This window comes from Notolabrus celidotus, chromosome 23 (genome assembly GCF_009762535.1).
Source record: "Notolabrus celidotus isolate fNotCel1 chromosome 23, fNotCel1.pri, whole genome shotgun sequence".
NCBI classification, from domain to species: Eukaryota; Metazoa; Chordata; class Actinopteri; order Labriformes; family Labridae; genus Notolabrus; species Notolabrus celidotus.
The window spans coordinates 12,644,471-12,667,391 of record NC_048294.1 but is presented as its reverse complement, the minus strand read 5'-3'; the positions used below and the strand labels follow the sequence as shown (position 1 = coordinate 12,667,391).

General features: G+C 45.5%; 1 protein-coding gene across 1 annotated transcript; it reads left to right on the top strand.

Annotated features, from left to right (window-relative positions):
* Positions 1 to 9,232: 9,232 nt before the first annotated feature.
* LOC117807799 (integumentary mucin C.1-like) lies at positions 9,233 to 20,871 on the top strand (the record flags this gene model as incomplete). Its single annotated transcript, XM_034677201.1, has 4 exons — positions 9,233 to 9,280; positions 12,089 to 12,130; positions 18,565 to 18,627; positions 20,821 to 20,871. Coding segments are annotated over 4 exons (204 nt in total), but the record flags the coding sequence as incomplete, so codon positions are not given.
* Positions 20,872 to 22,921: the final 2,050 nt, after the last annotated feature.

The window sequence follows — 22,921 nt, the reverse complement described above, 5'->3', positions numbered from 1 at the left end:
CACCACAGAAAAAGACGCCAGAGGTGGTGCAGCAATGACAACAGCTTCACCAACAACAACAACAAGTACAGCAGATGCTCCAACAAACACATCTACTGCTCAAACAACATCCACAACAGCTTCCAGATTGACCACTACAGCAGATGCTCAATCAGCAACCACAACAACATCTCCAAAATCTAAAATTGCTGTTCAAACAGCCACCACTACAACCACAGTCACCAAAGCCACAACAGGAAAAGCCGCCAGAGGTGGTGCAGCAATAACAACAGCTTCACCAACAACAACAGCAGATGCTCCATCAACCACATCTACTGATCAAACAATATCCACAACAGCTTCCACATTGACCACTACAGCAGATGCTACAACAGCAACAGCAGATGCTCCAACAACCACATCTACTGCTCAAACAACATCCACAACAGCTTCCAGATTGACCACTACAGCAGATGCTCAATCAGCAACCACAACAGCATCTCCAAAATCTAAAATTGCTGTTCAAACAGCCACCACAGAAACCACAGTTACCACAGCCACAACAGGAAAAGCCGCCAGAGGTGGTGCAGCAATAACAACAGCTTCACCAACAACAACAGCAGATGCTCCAACAACCACATCTACTGATCAAACAACATCCACAACAGCTTCCACATTGACCACTACAGCAGATGCTCCAACAACCACATCTTCTGATCAAACAACATCCATAACAGCTTCCAAATTGACCACTACAGCAGATGCTCCAACAACCACATCTACTGATCAAACAACATCCACAACAGCTTCCACATTGACCACTACAGCAGATGCTCAATCAGCAACCACAACAGCATCTCCAAAATCTAAAATTGCTATTCAAACAGCCACCACGGCAACCACAGCCACCACAGAAAAAGACGCCAGAGGTGGTGCAGCAATAACAACAGCTTCACCAACAACAACAACAGCAACAGCAGATGCTCCAACAACCACATCTACTGCTCAAACAACATCCACAACAGCTTCCAGATTGACCACTACAGCAGATGCTCAATCAGCAACCACAACAGCATCTCCAAAATCTAAAATTGCTGTTCAAACAGCCACCACAGAAACCACAGTCACCACAGCCACAACAGGAAAAGCCGCCAGAGGTGGTCCAGCAATAACAACAGCTTCACCAACAACAACAGCAGATGCTCCAACAACCACATCTTCTGATCAAACAACATCCACAACAGCTTCCACATTGACCACTACAGCAGATGCTCCAACAACCACATCTTCTGATCAAACAACATCCATAACAGCTTCCACATTGACCACTACAGCAGATGCTCAATCAGAAACCACAACAGCATCTCCAAAATCTAAAATTGCTGTTCAAACAGCCACCACAGTCACCACAGCCACAACAGGAAAAGCCGCCAGAGGTGGTGTAGCAATAACAACAGCTTCACCAACAACAACAGCAGATGCTCCAACAACCACATCTACTGATCAAACAACATCCACAACAGCTTCCACATTGACCACTACAGCAGATGCTCAATCAGCAACCACAACAGCATCTCCAAAATCTAAAATTGCTGTTCAAACAGCCACCACAGAAACCACAGTCACCACAGCCACAACAGGAAAAGCCGCCAGAGGTGGTCCAGCAATAACAACAGCTTCACCAACAACAACAGCAGATGCTCCAACAACCACATCTTCTGATCAAACAACATCCACAACAGCTTCCAGATTGACCACTACAGCAGATGCTCAATCAGCAACAACAACATCATCTCCAAAAACTAAAATTGCTGTTCAAACAGCCACCACAACCACAGCAGCCACCACAGGAAAAGCCGCCAGAGGTGGTGTAGCAATAACAACAGCTTCACCAACAACAACAGCAGATGCTCCAACAACCACATCTACTGATCAAACAACATCCACAACAGCTTCCACATTGACCACTACAGCAGATGCTCAGTCAGCAACAACAACAGCATCTCCAATAACAAACATTGCTGTTCAAACAGTCACAACGGCAACCACAGCCACCACAGAAAAAGACGCCAGAGGTGGTGCAGCAATAACAACAACTTCACCAACAACAACAACAGCAACAGCAGATGCTCCAACAACCACATCTACTGCTCAAACAACATCCACAACAGCTTCCACATTGACCACTACAGCAGATGCTCCAACAACAACAGCAGATGCTCCAACAACCACATCTACTGATCAAACAACATCCACAACAGCTTCCACATTGAGCACTACAGCAGATGCTCAATCAGCAACAACAACATCATCTCCAAAAACTAAAATTGCTGTTCAAACAGCCACCACAACCACAGCAGCCACTACAGGAAAAGCCGCCAGAGGTGGTGCAGCAATAACAACAGCTTCACCAACAACAACAGCAGATGCTCCAACAACCACATATACTGATCAAACAACATCCACAACAGCTTCCACATTGACCACTACATCAGATGCTCAATCAGCAACAACATCATCTCCAAAAACTAAAATTTCTGTTGAAACAGCCATCACAACAACTGCAGTCACCACAGCCACAACAGGAAAAGCCGCCAGAGGTGGTGCAGCAATAACAACAGCTTCACCAACAACAACAGCAGATGCTCCAACAACCACATCTACTGATCAAACAACATCCACAACAGCTTCCACATTGACCACTACAGCAGATGCTCCAACAACAACAGCAGATGCTCCAACAACCACATCTTCTGATCAAACAACATCCACAACAGCTTCCACATTGACCACTACAGCAGATGCTCAATCAGCAACCACAACATCATCTCCAAAAACTAAAATTACTGTTCAAACAGCCACCACAGCAACCACAGTCACCACAGCCACAACAGGAAAAACCGCTAGAGGTGGTGTAGCAATAACAACAGCTTCACTAACAACAACAGCAGATGCTCCAACAACCACATCTACTGATCAAACAACATCCACAACAGCTTCCACATTGACCACTACAGCAGATTCTCAATCAGCAACCACAACATCATCTCCAAAAACTAAAATTACTGTTCAAACAGCCACCACAGCAACCACAGTCACCACAGCCACAACAGGAAAAGCCGCTAGAGGTGGTGTAGCAATAACAACAGCTTCACTAAAAACAACAGCAGATGCTCCAACAACCACATCTACTGATCAAACAACATCCACAACAGCTTCCACATTGACCACTACAGCAGATGCTCCAACAACAACAGCAGATGCTCCAACAACCACATCTTCTGATCAAACAACATCCACAACAGCTTCCACATTGACCACTACAGCAGATGCTCAATCAGCAACCACAACATCATCTCCAAAAACTAAAATTGCTGTTCAAACAGCCACCACAGCAACCACAGTCACCACAGCCACAACAGGAAAAGCCGCTAGAGGTGGTGTAGCAATAACAACAGCTTCACTAACAACAACAGCAGATGCTCCAACAACCACATCTACTGATCAAACAACATCCACAACAGCTTCCACATTGACCACTACAGCAGATGCTCAGTCAGCAACAACAACAGCATCTCCAATAACAAACATTGCTGTTCAAACAGTCACAACGGCAACCACAGCCACCACAGAAAAAGACGCCAGAGGTGGTGCAGCAATAACAACAACTTCACCAACAACAACAACAGCAACAGCAGATGCTCCAACAACCACATCTACTGCTCAAACAACATCCACAACAGCTTCCACATTGACCACTACAGCAGATGCTCCAACAACAACAGCAGATGCTCCAACAACCACATCTACTGATCAAATAACATCCACAACAGCTTCCACATTGACCACTACAGCAGATGCTCCAACAACCACATCTTCTGATCAAACAACATCCATAACAGCTTCCAAATTGACCACTACAGCAGATGCTCCAACAACCACATCTACTGATCAAACAACATCCACAACAGCTTCCACATTGACCACTACAGCAGATGCTCAATCAGCAACCACAACAGCATCTCCAAAATCTAAAATTGCTATTCAAACAGCCACCACGGCAACCACAGCCACCACAGAAAAAGACGCCAGAGGTGGTGCAGCAATAACAACAGCTTCACCAACAACAACAACAGCAACAGCAGATGCTCCAACAACCACATCTACTGCTCAAACAACATCCACAACAGCTTCCAGATTGACCACTACAGCAGATGCTCAATCAGCAACCACAACAGCATCTCCAAAATCTAAAATTGCTGTTCAAACAGCCACCACAGCAACCACAGTCACCACAGCCACAACAGGAAAAGCCGCCAGAGGTGGTCCAGCAATAACAACAGCTTCACCAACAACAACAGCAGATGCTCCAACAACCACATCTTCTGATCAAACAACATCCACAACAGCTTCCACATTGACCACTACAGCAGATGCTCCAACAACCACATCTTCTGATCAAACAACATCCATAACAGCTTCCACATTGACCACTACAGCAGATGCTCAATCAGAAACCACAACAGCATCTCCAAAATCTAAAATTGCTGTTCAAACAGCCACCACAGTCACCACAGCCACAACAGGAAAAGCCGCCAGAGGTGGTGTAGCAATAACAACAGCTTCACCAACAACAACAGCAGATGCTCCAACAACCACATCTACTGATCAAACAACATCCACAACAGCTTCCACATTGACCACTACAGCAGATGCTCAATCAGCAACCACAACAGCATCTCCAAAATCTAAAATTGCTGTTCAAACAGCCACCACAGAAACCACAGTCACCACAGCCACAACAGGAAAAGCCGCCAGAGGTGGTCCAGCAATAACAACAGCTTCACCAACAACAACAGCAGATGCTCCAACAACCACATCTTCTGATCAAACAACATCCACAACAGCTTCCAGATTGACCACTACAGCAGATGCTCAATCAGCAACAACAACATCATCTCCAAAAACTAAAATTGCTGTTCAAACAGCCACCACAACCACAGCAGCCACCACAGGAAAAGCCGCCAGAGGTGGTGTAGCAATAACAACAGCTTCACCAACAACAACAGCAGATGCTCCAACAACCACATCTACTGATCAAACAACATCCACAACAGCTTCCACATTGACCTCTACAGCAGATGCTCAATCAGCAACCACAACAGCATCTCCAAAATCTAAAATTGCTGTTCAAACAGCCACCACAGAAACCACAGTCACCACAGCCACAACAGGAAAAGCCGCCAGAGGTGGCGCAGCAATAACAACAGCTTCACCAACCACAACAGCAGATGCTCCAACAACCACATCTTCTGATCAAACAACATCCACAACAGCTTCCAGATTGACCACTACAGCAGATGCTCAATCAGCAACAACAACATCATCTCCAAAAACTAAAATTGCTGTTCAAACAGCCACCACAACCACAGCAGCCACCACAGAAAAAGACGCCAGAGGTGGTGCAGCAATAACAACAGCTTCACCAACAACAACAACAAGTACAGCAGATGCTCCAACAAACACATCTACTGCTCAAACAACATCCATAACAGCTTCCACATTGACCACTACAGCAGATGCTACAACAGCAACAGCAGATGCTCAAACAACCACATCTACTGCTCAAACAACATCCACAACAGCTTCCAGATTGACCACTACAGCAGATGCTCAATCAGCAACCACAACAGCATCTCCAAAATCTAAAATTGCTGTTCAAACAGCCACCACAGAAACCACAGTCACCACAGCCACAACAGGAAAAGCCGCCAGAGGTGGTGCAGCAATAACAACAGCTTCACCAACAACAACAGCAGATGCTCCAACAACCACATCTACTGATCAAACAACATCCACAACAGCTTCCACATTGACCACTACAGCAGATGCTCCAACAACCACATCTTCTGATCAAACAACATCCATAACAGCTTCCAAATTGACCACTACAGCAGATGCTCCAACAACCAGATCCACTGATCAAACAACATCCACAACAGCTTCCACATTGACCACTACAGCAGATGCTCAGTCAGCAACCACAACAGCATCTCCAAAATCTAAAATTGCTGTTCAAACAGCCACCACAGTCACCACAGCCACAACAGGAAAAGCCGCCAGAGGTGGTGTAGCAATAACAACAGCTTCACCAACAACAACAGCAGATGCTCCAACAACCACATCTACTGATCAAACAACATCCACAACAGCTTCCACTTTGACCACTACAGCAGATGCTACAACAGCAACAGCAGATGCTCCAACAACCACATCTACTGCTCAAACAACATCCACAACAGCTTCCAGATTGACCACTACAGCAGATGCTCAATCAGCAACCACAACAGCATCTCCAAAATCTAAAATTGCTGTTCAAACAGCCACCACAGCAACCACAGTCACCACAGCCACAACAAGAAAAGCCGCCAGAGGTGGTGCAGCAATAACAACAGCTTCACCAACAACAACAGCAGATGCTCCAACAACCACATCTACTGATCAAACAACATCCACAACAGCTTCCACATTGACCACTACAGCAGATGCTCAATCAGCAACCACAACAGCATCTCCAAAATCTAAAATTGCTGTTCAAACAGCCACCACAACCACTGCAGCCAACACAGGAAAAGCCGCCAGAGGTGGTGCAGCAATAACAACAGCTTCACCAACAACAACAGCAGATGCTCCAACAACCACATCTACTGATCAAACAACATCCACAACAGCTTCCACATTGACCACTACAGCAGATGCTCCAACAACAACAGCAGATGCTCCAACAACCACATCTTCTGATCAAACAACATCCACAACAGCTTCCACATTGACCACTACAGCAGATGCTCAATCAGCAACCACAACATCATCTCCAAAAACTAAAATTACTGTTCAAACAGCCACCACAGCAACCACAGTCACCACAGCCACAACAGGAAAAGCCGCTAGAGGTGGTGTAGCAATAACAACAGCTTCACTAACAACAACAGCAGATGCTCCAACAACCACATCTACTGCTCAAACAACATCCACAACAGCTTCCACATTGACCACTACAGCAGATGCTCAATCAGCAACCACAACATCATCTCCAAAAACTAAAATTGCTGTTCAAACAGCCACCACGGCAACCACAGCCACCACAGAAAAAGACGCCAGAGGTGGTGTAGCAATAACAACAGCTTCACCAACAACAACAACAGCTACAGCAGATGCTCCAACAACCACATCTACTGCTCAAACAACATCCACAACAGCTTCCAGATTGACCACTACAGCAGATGCTCCAACAACCACATCTTCTGATCAAACAACATCCATAACAGCTTCCACATTGACCACTACAGCAGATGCACCAACAACCACAACTACTGATCAAACAACATCCACAACAGCTTCCACATTGACCTCTACAGCAGATGCTCAATCAGCAACCACAACAGCATCTCCAAAATCTAAAATTGCTGTTCAAACAGCCACCACAGAAACCACAGTCACCACAGCCACAACAGGAAAAGCCGCCAGAGGTGGTGCAGCAATAACAACAGCTTCACCAACAACAACAGCAGATGCTCCAACAACCACATCTACTGATCAAACAACATCCACAACAGCTTCCACATTGACCACTACAGCAGATGCTCCAACAACCACATCTTCTGATCAAACAACATCCATAACAGCTTCCACATTGACCTCTACAGCAGATGCTCAAACAGCAACCACAACAGCATCTCCAAAATCTAAAATTGCTTTTCAAACAGCCACCACAGTCACCACAGCCACAACAGGAAAAGCCGCCAGAGGTGGTGCAGCAATAACAACAGCTTCACCAACAACAACAGCAGATGCTCCAACAACCACATCTACTGATCAAACAACATCCACAACAGCTTCCACATTGACCACTACAGCAGATGCTCCAACAACAACAGCAGATGCTCCAACAACCACATCTTCTGATCAAACAACATCCACAACAGCTTCCACATTGACCACTACAGCAGATGCTCAATCAGCAACCACAACATCATCTCCAAAAACTAAAATTTCTGTTCAAACAGCCACCACAGCAACCACAGTCACCACAGCCACAACAGGAAAAGCCGCTAGAGGTGGTGTAGCAATAACAACAGCTTCACTAACAACAACAGCAGATGCTCCAACAACCACATCTTCTGATCAAACAACATCCACAACAGCTTCCACATTGACCACTACAGCAGATGCTCCAACAACCACATCTTCTGATCAAACAACATCCACAACAGCTTCCACATTGACCACTACAGCAGATGCTCCAACAACCACATCTTCTGATCAAACAACATCCATAACAGCTTCCACATTGACCACTACAGCAGATGCTCCAACAACCACATCTACTGCTCAAACAACATCCACAACAGCTTCCACATTGACCACTACAGCAGATGCTCAATCAGCAACCACAACAGCATCTCCAAAATCTAAAATTGCTGTTCAAACAGCCACCACAGCCACCACAGTCACCACAGCCACAACAGGAAAAGCCGCCAGAGGTGGTCCAGCAATAACAACAGCTTCACAAACAACAGCAGATGCTCCAACAACCACATCTACTGATCAAATAACATCCACAACAGCTTCCACATTGACCACTACAGCAGATGCTCAATCAGCAACAACAACATCATCTCCAAAAACTAAAATTGCTGTTCAAACAGCCACCACAACCACTGCAGCCACCACAGGAAAAGCCGCCAGAGGTGGTGCAGCAATAACAACAGCTTCACCAACAACAACAGCAGATGCTCCAACAACCACATCTACTGATCAAACAACATCCACAACAGCTTCCACATTGACCACTACAGCAGATGCTCCAACAACAACAGCAGATGCTCCAACAACCACATCTTCTGATCAAACAACATCCACAACAGCTTCCACATTGACCACTACAGCAGATGCTCAATCAGCAACCACAACATCATCTCCAAAAACTAAAATTACTGTTCAAACAGCCACCACAGCAACCACAGTCACCACAGCCACAACAGGAAAAGCCGCTAGAGGTGGTGTAGCAATAACAACAGCTTCACTAACAACAACAGCAGATGCTCCAACAACCACATCTACTGCTCAAACAACATCCACAACAGCTTCCACATTGACCACTACAGCAGATGCTCCAACAACCACATCTTCTGATCAAACAACATCCATAACAGCTTCCACATTGACCACTACAGCAGATGCTCCAACAACCACATCTACTGCTCAAACAACATCCACAACAGCTTCCACATTGACCACTACAGCAGATGCTCAATCAGCAACCACAACAGCATCTCCAAAATCTAAAATTGCTGTTCAAACAGCCACCACAACCACTGCAGCCACCACAGGAAAAGCCGCCAGAGGTGGTGCAGCAATAACAACAGCTTCACCAACAACAACAGCAGATGCTCCAACAACCACATCTACTGATCAAACAACATCCACAACAGCTTCCACATTGACCACTACAGCAGATGCTCCAACAACAACAGCAGATGCTCCAACAACCACATCTTCTGATCAAACAACATCCACAACAGCTTCCACATTGACCACTACAGCAGATGCTCAATCAGCAACCACAACATCATCTCCAAAAACTAAAATTACTGTTCAAACAGCCACCACAGCAACCACAGTCACCACAGCCACAACAGGAAAAGCCGCTAGAGGTGGTGTAGCAATAACAACAGCTTCACTAACAACAACAGCAGATGCTCCAACAACCACATCTACTGATCAAACAACATCCACAACAGCTTCCACATTGACCACTACAGCAGATTCTCAATCAGCAACCACAACATCATCTCCAAAAACTAAAATTACTGTTCAAACAGCCACCACAGCAACCACAGTCACCACAGCCACAACAGGAAAAGCCGCTAGAGGTGGTGTAGCAATAACAACAGCTTCACTAAAAACAACAGCAGATGCTCCAACAACCACATCTACTGATCAAACAACATCCACAACAGCTTCCACATTGACCACTACAGCAGATGCTACAACAACAACAGCAGATGCTCCAACAACCACATCTTCTGATCAAACAACATCCACAACAGCTTCCACATTGACCACTACAGCAGATGCTCAATCAGCAACCACAACATCATCTCCAAAAACTAAAATTACTGTTCAAACAGCCACCACAGCAACCACAGTCACCACAGCCACAACAGGAAAAGCCGCTAGAGGTGGTGTAGCAATAACAACAGCTTCACTAACAACAACAGCAGATGCTCCAACAACCACATCTACTGATCAAACAACATCCACAACAGCTTCCACATTGACCACTACAGCAGATGCTCAGTCAGCAACAACAACAGCATCTCCAATAACAAACATTGCTGTTCAAACAGTCACAACGGCAACCACAGCCACCACAGAAAAAGACGCCAGAGGTGGTGCAGCAATAACAACAACTTCACCAACAACAACAACAGCAACAGCAGATGCTCCAACAACCACATCTACTGCTCAAACAACATCCACAACAGCTTCCACATTGACCACTACAGCAGATGCTCCAACAACAACAGCAGATGCTCCAACAACCACATCTACTGATCAAATAACATCCACAACAGCTTCCACATTGACCACTACAGCAGATGCTCCAACAACAACAGCAGATGCTCCAACAACCACATCTTCTGATCAAACAACATCCACAACAGCTTCCACATTGACCACTACAGCAGATGCTCAATCAGCAACCACAACATCATCTCCAAAAACTAAAATTTCTGTTCAAACAGCCACCACAGCAACCACAGTCACCACAGCCACAACAGGAAAAGCAGCTAGAGGTGGTGTAGCAATAACAACAGCTTCACTAACAACAACAGCAGATGCTCCAACAACCACATCTTCTGATCAAACAACATCCACAACAGCTTCCACATTGACCACTACAGCAGATGCTCCAACAACCACATCTTCTGATCAAACAACATCCATAACAGCTTCCACATTGACCACTACAGCAGATGCTCCAACAACCACATCTACTGCTCAAACAACATCCACAACAGCTTCCACATTGACCACTACAGCAGATGCTCAATCAGCAACCACAACAGCATCTCCAAAATCTAAAATTGCTGTTCAAACACCCACCACAACCACTGCAGCCACCACAGGAAAAGCCGCCAGAGGTGGTGCAGCAATAACAACAGCTTCACCAACAACAACAGCAGATGCTCCAACAACCACATCTACTGATCAAACAACATCCACAACAGCTTCCACATTGACCACTACAGCAGATGCTCCAACAACAACAGCAGATGCTCCAACAACCACATCTTCTGATCAAACAACATCCACAACAGCTTCCACATTGACCACTACAGCAGATGCTCAATCAGCAACCACAACATCATCTCCAAAAACTAAAATTACTGTTCAAACAGCCACCACAGCAACCACAGTCACCACAGCCACAACAGGAAAAGCCGCTAGAGGTGGTGTAGCAATAACAACAGCTTCACTAACAACAACAGCAGATGCTCCAACAACCACATCTACTGATCAAACAACATCCACAACAGCTTCCACATTGACCACTACAGCAGATTCTCAATCAGCAACCACAACATCATCTCCAAAAACTAAAATTACTGTTCAAACAGCCACCACAGCAACCACAGTCACCACAGCCACAACAGGAAAAGCCGCTAGAGGTGGTGTAGCAATAACAACAGCTTCACTAAAAACAACAGCAGATGCTCCAACAACCACATCTACTGATCAAACAACATCCACAACAGCTTCCACATTGACCACTACAGCAGATGCTCCAACAACAACAGCAGATGCTCCAACAACCACATCTACTGATCAAACAACATCCACAACAGCTTCCACATTGACCACTACAGCAGATGCTCAGTCAGCAACAACAACAGCATCTCCAATAACAAACATTGCTGTTCAAACAGTCACAACGGCAACCACAGCCACCACAGAAAAAGACGCCAGAGGTGGTGCAGCAATAACAACAACTTCACCAACAACAACAACAGCAACAGCAGATGCTCCAACAACCACATCTACTGCTCAAACAACATCCACAACAGCTTCCACATTGACCACTACAGCAGATGCTCCAACAACAACAGCAGATGCTCCAACAACCACATCTACTGATCAAATAACATCCACAACAGCTTCCACATTGACCACTACAGCAGATGCTCCAACAACAACAGCAGATGCTCCAACAACCACATCTACTGATCAAATAACATCCACAACAGCTTCCACATTGACCACTACAGCAGATGCTCCAACAACAACAGCAGATGCTCCAACAACCACATCTTCTGATCAAACAACATCCACAACAGCTTCCACATTGACCACTACAGCAGATGCTCAATCAGCAACCACAACATCATCTCCAAAAACTAAAATTACTGTTCAAACAGCCACCACAGCAACCACAGTCACCACAGCCACAACAGGAAAAGCCGCTAGAGGTGGTGTAGCAATAACAACAGCTTCACTAACAACAACAGCAGATGCTCCAACAACCACATCTACTGATCAAACAACATCCACAACAGCTTCCACATTGACCACTACAGCAGATGCTCAGTCAGCAACAACAACAGCATCTCCAATAACAAACATTGCTGTTCAAACAGTCACAACGGCAACCACAGCCACCACAGAAAAAGACGCCAGAGGTGGTGCAGCAATAACAACAACTTCACCAACAACAACAACAGCAACAGCAGATGCTCCAACAACCACATCTACTGCTCAAACAACATCCACAACAGCTTCCACATTGACCACTACAGCAGATGCTCCAACAACAACAGCAGATGCTCCAACAACCACATCTACTGATCAAATAACATCCACAACAGCTTCCACATTGACCACTACAGCAGATGCTCCAACAACAACAGCAGATGCTCCAACAACCACATCTACTGATCAAATAACATCCACAACAGCTTCCACATTGACCACTACAGCAGATGCTCAATCAGCAACAACAACATCATCTCCAAAAACTAAAATTGCTGTTCAAACAGCCACCACAACCACTGCAGCCACCACAGGAAAAGCCGCCAGAGGTGGTGCAGCAATAACAACAGCTTCACCAACAACAACAGCAGATGCTCCAACAACCACATCTACTGATCAAACAACATCCACAACAGCTTCCACATTGACCACTACAGCAGATGCTCCAACAACAACAGCAGATGCTCCAACAACCACATCTTCTGATCAAACAACATCCACAACAGCTTCCACATTGACCACTACAGCAGATGCTCAATCAGCAACCACAACATCATCTCCAAAAACTAAAATTACTGTTCAAACAGCCACCACAGCAACCACAGTCACCACAGCCACAACAGGAAAAGCCGCTAGAGGTGGTGTAGCAATAACAACAGCTTCACTAACAACAACAGCAGATGCTCCAACAACCACATCTACTGCTCAAACAACATCCACAACAGCTTCCACATTGACCACTACAGCAGATGCTCAATCAGCAACCACAACATCATCTCCAAAAACTAAAATTGCTGTTCAAACAGCCACCACAGCAACCACAGTCACCACAGCCACAACAGGAAAAGCCGCTAGAGGTGGTGTAGCAATAACAACAGCTTCACTAACAACAACAGCAGATGCTCCAACAACCACATCTACTGCTCAAACAACATCCACAACAGCTTCCACATTGACCACTACAGCAGATGCTCAGTCAGCAACAACAACAGCATCTCCAATAACAAACATTGCTGTTCAAACAGTCACAACGGCAACCACAGCCACCACAGAAAAAGACGCCAGAGGTGGTGCAGCAATAACAACAACTTCACCAACAACAACAACAGCAACAGCAGATGCTCCAACAACCACATCTACTGCTCAAACAACATCCACAACAGCTTCCACATTGACCACTACAGCAGATGCTCCAACAACAACATCAGATGCTCCAACAACCACATCTACTGATCAAACAACATCCACAACAGCTTCCACATTGAGCACTACAGCAGATGCTCAATCAGCAACAACAACATCATCTCCAAAAACTAAAATTGCTGTTCAAACAGCCACCACAACCACAGCAGCCACTACAGGAAAAGCCGCCAGAGGTGGTGCAGCAATAACAACAGCTTCACCAACAACAACAGCAGATGCTCCAACAACCACATATACTGATCAAACAACATCCACAACAGCTTCCACATTGACCACTACAGCAGATTCTCAATCAGCAACCACAACATCATCTCCAAAAACTAAAATTACTGTTCAAACAGCCACCACAGCAACCACAGTCACCACAGCCACAACAGGAAAAGCCGCTCGAGGTGGTGTAGCAATAACAACAGCTTCACTAACAACAACAGCAGATGCTCCAACAACCACATCTACTGATCAAACAACATCCACAACAGCTTCCACATTGACCACTACAGCAGATGCTCCAACAACAACAGCAGATGCTCCAACAACCACATCTACTGATCAAACATCATCCACAACAGCTTCCACATTGACCACTACAGCAGATGCTCAATCAGCAACCACAACATCATCTCCAAAAACTAAAATTACTGTTCAAACAGCCACCACAGCAACCACAGTCACCACAGCCACAACAGGAAAAGCCGCTAGAGGTGGTGTAGCAATAACAACAGCTTCACTAACAACAACAGCAGATGCTCCAACAACCACATCTACTGATCAAACAACATCCACAACAGCTTCCACATTGACCACTACAGCAGATGCTCAGTCAGCAACAGCAGATGCTCCAACAACCACATCTTCTGATCAAACAACATCCACAACAGCTTCCACATTGACCACTACAGCAGATGCTCAATCAGCAACCACAACATCATCTCCAAAAACTAAAATTTCTGTTCAAACAGCCACCACAGCAACCACAGTCACCACAGCCACAACAGGAAAAGCAGCTAGAGGTGGTGTAGCAATAACAACAGCTTCACTAACAACAACAGCAGATGCTCCAACAACCACATCTTCTGATCAAACAACATCCACAACAGCTTCCACATTGACCACTACAGCAGATGCTCCAACAACCACATCTTCTGATCAAACAACATCCATAACAGCTTCCACATTGACCACTACAGCAGATGCTCCAACAACCACATCTACTGCTCAAACAACATCCACAACAGCTTCCACATTGACCACTACAGCAAATGCTCAATCAGCAACCACAACATCATCTCCAAAAACTAAAATTGCTGTTCAAACAGCCACCACAGCAACCACAGTCACCACAGCCACAACAGGAAAAGCCGCTAGAGGTGGTGTAGCAATAACAACAGCTTCACTAACAACAACAGCAGATGCTCCAACAACCACATCTACTGATCAAACAACATCCACAACAGCTTCCACATTGACCACTACAGCAGATGCTCAGTCAGCAACAACAACAGCATCTCCAATAACAAACATTGCTGTTCAAACAGTCACAACGGCAACCACAGCCACCACAGAAAAAGACGCCAGAGGTGGTGCAGCAATAACAACAACTTCACCAACAACAACAACAGCTACAGCAGATGCTCCAACAACCACATCTACTGCTCAAACAACATCCACAACAGCTTCCACATTGACCACTACAGCAGATGCTCCAACAACAACAGCAGATGCTCCAACAACCACATCTACTGATCAAACAACATCCACAACAGCTTCCACATTGAGCACTACAGCAGATGCTCAATCAGCAACAACAACATCATCTCCAAAAACTAAAATTGCTGTTCAAACAGCCACCACAACCACAGCAGCCACTACAGGAAAAGCCGCCAGAGGTGGTGCAGCAATAACAACAGCTTCACCAACAACAACAGCAGATGCTCCAACAACCACATATACTGATCAAACAACATCCACAACAGCTTCCACATTGACCACTACATCAGATGCTCAATCAGCAACAACAACATCATCTCCAAAAACTAAAATTGCTGTTCAAACAGCCACCACAACCACAGCAGCCACTACAGGAAAAGCCGCCAGAGGTGGTGCAGCAATAACAACAGCTTCACCAACAACAACAGCAGATGCTCCAACAACCACATATACTGATCAAACAACATCCACAACAGCTTCCACATTGACCACTACAGCAGATGCTCAGTCAGCAACAGCAGATGCTCCAACAACCACATCTTCTGATCAAACAACATCCACAACAGCTTCCACATTGACCACTACAGCAGATGCTCAATCAGCAACCACAACATCATCTCCAAAAACTAAAATTTCTGTTCAAACAGCCACCACAGCAACCACAGTCACCACAGCCACAACAGGAAAAGCAGCTAGAGGTGGTGTAGCAATAACAACAGCTTCACTAACAACAACAGCAGATGCTCCAACAACCACATCTTCTGATCAAACAACATCCACAACAGCTTCCACATTGACCACTACAGCAGATGCTCCAACAACCACATCTTCTGATCAAACAACATCCATAACAGCTTCCACATTGACCACTACAGCAGATGCTCCAACAACCACATCTACTGCTCAAACAACATCCACAACAGCTTCCACATTGACCACTACAGCAAATGCTCAATCAGCAACCACAACATCATCTCCAAAAACTAAAATTGCTGTTCAAACAGCCACCACAGCAACCACAGTCACCACAGCCACAACAGGAAAAGCCGCTAGAGGTGGTGTAGCAATAACAACAGCTTCACTAACAACAACAGCAGATGCTCCAACAACCACATCTACTGATCAAACAACATCCACAACAGCTTCCACATTGACCACTACAGCAGATGCTCAGTCAGCAACAACAACAGCATCTCCAATAACAAACATTGCTGTTCAAACAGTCACAACGGCAACCACAGCCACCACAGAAAAAGACGCCAGAGGTGGTGCAGCAATAACAACAACTTCACCAACAACAACAACAGCTACAGCAGATGCTCCAACAACCACATCTACTGCTCAAACAACATCCACAACAGCTTCCACATTGACCACTACAGCAGATGCTCCAACAACAACAGCAGATGCTCCAACAACCACATCTACTGATCAAACAACATCCACAACAGCTTCCACATTGAGCACTACAGCAGATGCTCAATCAGCAACAACAACATCATCTCCAAAAACTAAAATTGCTGTTCAAACAGCCACCACAACCACAGCAGCCACTACAGGAAAAGCCGCCAGAGGTGGTGCAGCAATAACAACAGCTTCACCAACAACAACAGCAGATGCTCCAACAACCACATATACTGATCAAACAACATCCACAACAGCTTCCACATTGACCACTACATCAGATGCTCAATCAGCAACAACATCATCTCCAAAAACTAAAATTGCTGTTGAAACAGCCATCACAACAACTGCAGTCACCACAGCCACAACAGGAAAAGCCGCCAGAGGTGGTGCAGCAATAACAACAGCTTCACCAACAACAACAGCAGATGCTCCAACAACCACATCTACTGATCAAACAACATCCACAACAGCTTCCACATTGACCACTACAGCAGATGCTCCAACAACAACAGCAGATGCTCCAAGAACCACATCTTCTGATCAAACAACATCCACAACAGCTTCCACATTGACCACTACAGCAGATGCTCAATCAGCAACCACAACATCATCTCCAAAAACTAAAATTTCTGTTCAAACAGCCACCACAGCCACCACAGTCACCACAGCCACAACAGGAAAAGCCGCCAGAGGTGGTCCAGCAATAACAACAGCTTCACCAACAACAGCAGATGCTCCAACAACCACATCTACTGATCAAATAACATCCACAACAGCTTCCACATTGACCACTACAGCAGATGCTCAATCAGCAACAACAACATCATCTCCAAAAACTAAAATTGCTGTTCAAACAGCCACCACAACCACTGCAGCCACCACAGGAAAAGCCGCCAGAGGTGGTGCAGCAATAACAAAAGCTTCACCAACAACAACAGCAGATGCTCCAACAACCACATCTACTGATCAAACAACATCCACAACAGCTTCCACATTGACCACTACAGCAGATGCTCCAACAACAACAGCAGATGCTCCAACAACCACATCTTCTGATCAAACAACATCCACAACAGCTTCCACATTGACCACTACAGCAGATGCTCAATCAGCAACCACAACATCATCTCCAAAAACTAAAATTGCTGTTCAAACAGCCACCACAGCAACCACAGTCACCACAGCCACAACAGGAAAAGCCGCTAGAGGTGGTGTAGCAATAACAACAGCTTCACTAACAACAACAGCAGATGCTCCAACAACCACATCTACTGATCAACAACATCCACAACAGCTTCCACATTGACCACTACAGCAGATGCTCAGTCAGCAACAACAACAGCATCTCCAATAACAAACATTGCTGTTCAAACAGTCACAACGGCAACCACAGCCACCACAGAAAAAGACGCCAGAGGTGGTGCAGCAATAACAACAACTTCACCAACAACAACAACAGCAACAGCAGATGCTCCAACAACCACATCTACTGCTCAAACAACATCCACAACAGCTTCCACATTGACCACTACAGCAGATGCTCCAACAACAACAGCAGATGCTCCAACAACCACATCTACTGATCAAACAACATCCACAACAGCTTCCACATTGAGCACTACAGCAGATGCTCAATCAGCAACAACAACATCATCTCCAAAAACTAAAATTGCTGTTCAAACAGCCACCACAACCACAGCAGCCACAACAGGAAAAGCCGCCAGAGGTGGTGCAGCAATAACAACAGCTTCACCAACAACAACAGCAGATGCTCCAACAACCACATCTACTGATCAAACAACATCCACAACAGCTTCCACATTGACCACTACAGCAGATGCTCCAACAACAACAGCAGATGCTCCAACAACCACATCTTCTGATCAAACAACATCCACAACAGCTTCCACATTGACCACTACAGCAGATGCTCAATCAGCAACCACAACATCATCTCCAAAAACTAAAATTTCTGTTCAAACAGCCACCACAGCAACCAAAGTCACCACAGCCACAACAGGAAAAGCAGCTAGAGGTGGTGTAGCAATAACAACAGCTTCACTAACAACAACAGCAGATGCTCCAACAACCACATCTTCTGATCAAACAACATCCACAACAGCTTCCACATTGACCACTACAGCAGATGCTCCAACAACCACATCTTCTGATCAAACAACATCCATAACAGCTTCCACATTGACCACTACAGCAGATGCTCCAACAACCACATCTACTGCTCAAACAACATCCACAACAGCTTCCACATTGACCACTACAGCAGATGCTCAATCAGCAACCACAACAGCATCTCCAAAATCTAAAATTGCTGTTCAAACAGCCACCACAACCACTGCAGCCACCACAGGAAAAGCCGCCAGAGGTGGTGCAGCAATAACAACAGCTTCACCAACAACAACAGCAGATGCTCCAACAACCACATCTACTGATCAAACAACATCCACAACAGTTTCCACATTGACCACTACAGCAGATGCTCCAACAACAACAGCAGATGCTCCAACAACCACATCTTCTGATCAAACAACATCCACAACAGCTTCCACATTGACCACTACAGCAGATGCTCAATCAGCAACCACAACATCATCTCCAAAAACTAAAATTACTGTTCAAACAGCCACCACAGCAACAACAGTCACCACAGCCACAACAGGAAAAGCCGCTAGAGGTGGTGTAGCAATAACAACAGCTTCACTAACAACAACAGCAGATGCTCCAACAACCACATCTACTGATCAAACAACATCCACAACAGCTTCCACATTGACCACTACAGCAGATTCTCAATCAGCAACCACAACATCATCTCCAAAAACAAACATTGCTGTTCAAACAGTCACCACGGCAACCACAGCCACCACAGAAAAAGACGCCAGAGGTGGTGCAGCAATAACAACAGCTTCACCAACAACAACAACAACAGCAACAGCAGATGCTCCAACAACCACATCTACTGCTCAAACAACATCCACAAAAGCTTCCAGATTGACCACTACAGCAGATGCTCAATCAGCAACCACAACAGCATCTCCAAAATCTAAAATTGCTGTTCAAACAGCCACCACAGCAACCACAGTCACCACAGCCACAACAGGAAAAGCCGCCAGAGGTGGTCCAGCAATAACAACAGCTTCACCAACAACAACAGCAGATGCTCCAACAACCACATCTACTGATCAAACAACATCCACAACAGCTTCCACATTGACCACTACAGCAGATGCTCCAACAACCACATCTACTGCTCAAACAACATCCACAACAGCTTCCACATTGACCACTACATCAGATGCTCAATCAGCAACCACAACAGCATCTCCAAAATCTAAAATTGCTGGTCAAACAGCCACCACAGCAACCACAGTCACCACAGCCACAACAGGAAAAGCCGCCAGAGGTGGTCCAGCAATTCCAACAGCTTCACCAACAACAACAGCAGATGCTCCAACAACCACATCTACTGATCAAACAACATCCACAACAGCTTCCACATTGACCACTACAGCAGATGCTCCAACAACAACAGCAGATGCTCCAACAACCACATCTTCTGATCAAACAACATCCATAACTGCTTCCACATTGACCACTACAGCAGATGCTCCAACAACCACATCTACTGATCAAACAACATCCACAACAGCTTCCACATTGACCACTACAGCAGATGCTACAACAACAACAGCAGATGCTCCAACAACCACATCTACTGATCAAACAACATCCACAACAGCTTCCACATTGACCACTACAGCAGATGCTCAATCAGCAACCACGACAGCATCCCCAAAATCTAAAATTGCTGTTCAAACAGTCACCACAGCAACCACAGTCACCACAACCACAACAGGAAAAGCCGCTAGAGGTGGTGCAGCAATAACAACAGCTTCACCAACAACAACAGCAGATGCTCCAACAACCACATCTACTGATCAAACAACCTCCACAACAGCTTCCACATTGACCACTTCAGCAGATGCTCAATCAGCAACCACATCAGCATCTCCAAAATCTAAAATTGTTGTTCAAACAGTCACCACAGCAACCACAGTCACCACAGCCACAACAGGAAAAGCCGCTAGAGGTGGTGCAGCAATAACAACAGCTTCACCAACAACAACAGCAGATGCTCCAACAACCACATCTTCTGATCAAACAACATCCAAAAAAGCTTCCACATTGACCACTACATCAGATGCTCAATCAGCAACAACAGATGCTCCAACAACCACATCTACTGATCAAACAACATCCACAACAGCTTCCACATTGACCACTACAGCAGATGCTCAATCAGCAACCACAACAGCATCTCCAAAATCTAAAATTGCTGTTCAAACAGCCCCCACAGCAACCACAGTCACCACAGCCACAACAGGAAAAGCCGCCAGAGGTGGTGCAGCAATAACAACAGCTTCACCAACAACAGCAGATGCTCCAACAACCACATCTACTGATCAAACAACATCCACAACAGCTTCCACATTGACCACTACATCAGATGCTCTATCAGCAACAACAACATCATCTCCAAAATCTAAAATTGTTGTTCAAACAGCCACCACAGCAACCACAGCCACTCCAGCCACCACAGGAAAAGCCGCCAGAGGTGGTGCAGCAATAACAACAGCTTCACCAACAACAACAACAACAGAAGATGCTACAACAACCACATCTACTGATCAAACAACATCCAAAACAGCTTCCACATTGACCACTACATCAGATGCTCAATCAGCAACAACAACATCATCTCCAAAATCTAAAATTGTTGTTCAAACAGCCACCACAGCAACCACAGCCACTCCAGCCACAACAGGAAAAGCCGCCAGAGGTGGTGCAGCAATAACAACAGCTTCACCACCAACAACAGAAGATGCTCCAACAACCACATCTACTGATCAAACAACATCCACAACAGCTTTCACATTGACCACTACAGCAGATGCTCAATCAGCAACCGCAACAGCATCTCCAAAAACTAAAATTGCTGTTCAAACAGCCACCACAACCACTGCAGCCACCACAGGAAAAGCCGCCAGAGGTGGTGCAGCAATAACAACAGCTTCACCAACAACAACAGCAGATGCTCCAACAACCGCATCTACTGCTCAAACAACATCCACAACAGCTTCCACATTGACCACTACATCAGATGCTCAATCAGCAACCACAACAGCATCTCCAAAATCTAAAATTGCTGGTCAAACAGCCACCACAGCAACCACAGTCACCACAGCCACAACAGGAAAAGCCGCCAGAGGTGGTCCAGCAATTCCAACAGCTTCACCAACAACAACAGCAGATGCTCCAACAACCACATCTACTGATCAAACAACATCCACATCAGCTTCCACATTGACCACTACATCAGATGCTCAATCAGCAACAACATCATCTCCAAAAACTAAAATTGCTGTTCAAACAGCCACCACAGCAACCACAACCACCACAGCCACAACAGGAAAAGCCGCCAGAGGTGGTCCAGCAATTCCAACAGCTTCACCAACAACAACAGCAGATGCTCCAACAACCACATCTACTGATCAAACAACATCCACAACAGCTTCCACATTGACCACTACATCAGATGCTCAATCAGCAACAACATCATCTCCAAAAACTAAAATTGCTGTTCAAACAGCCACCACAGCAACCACAACCACTGCAGCCACAACAGAAAAAGCTGCCAGAGGTGGTGCAGCAATAACAGCTTCACCAACAACAACAGCAGATGCTCCAAAAACCACATCTACTGATCAAACAACATCCACAACAGCTTCCA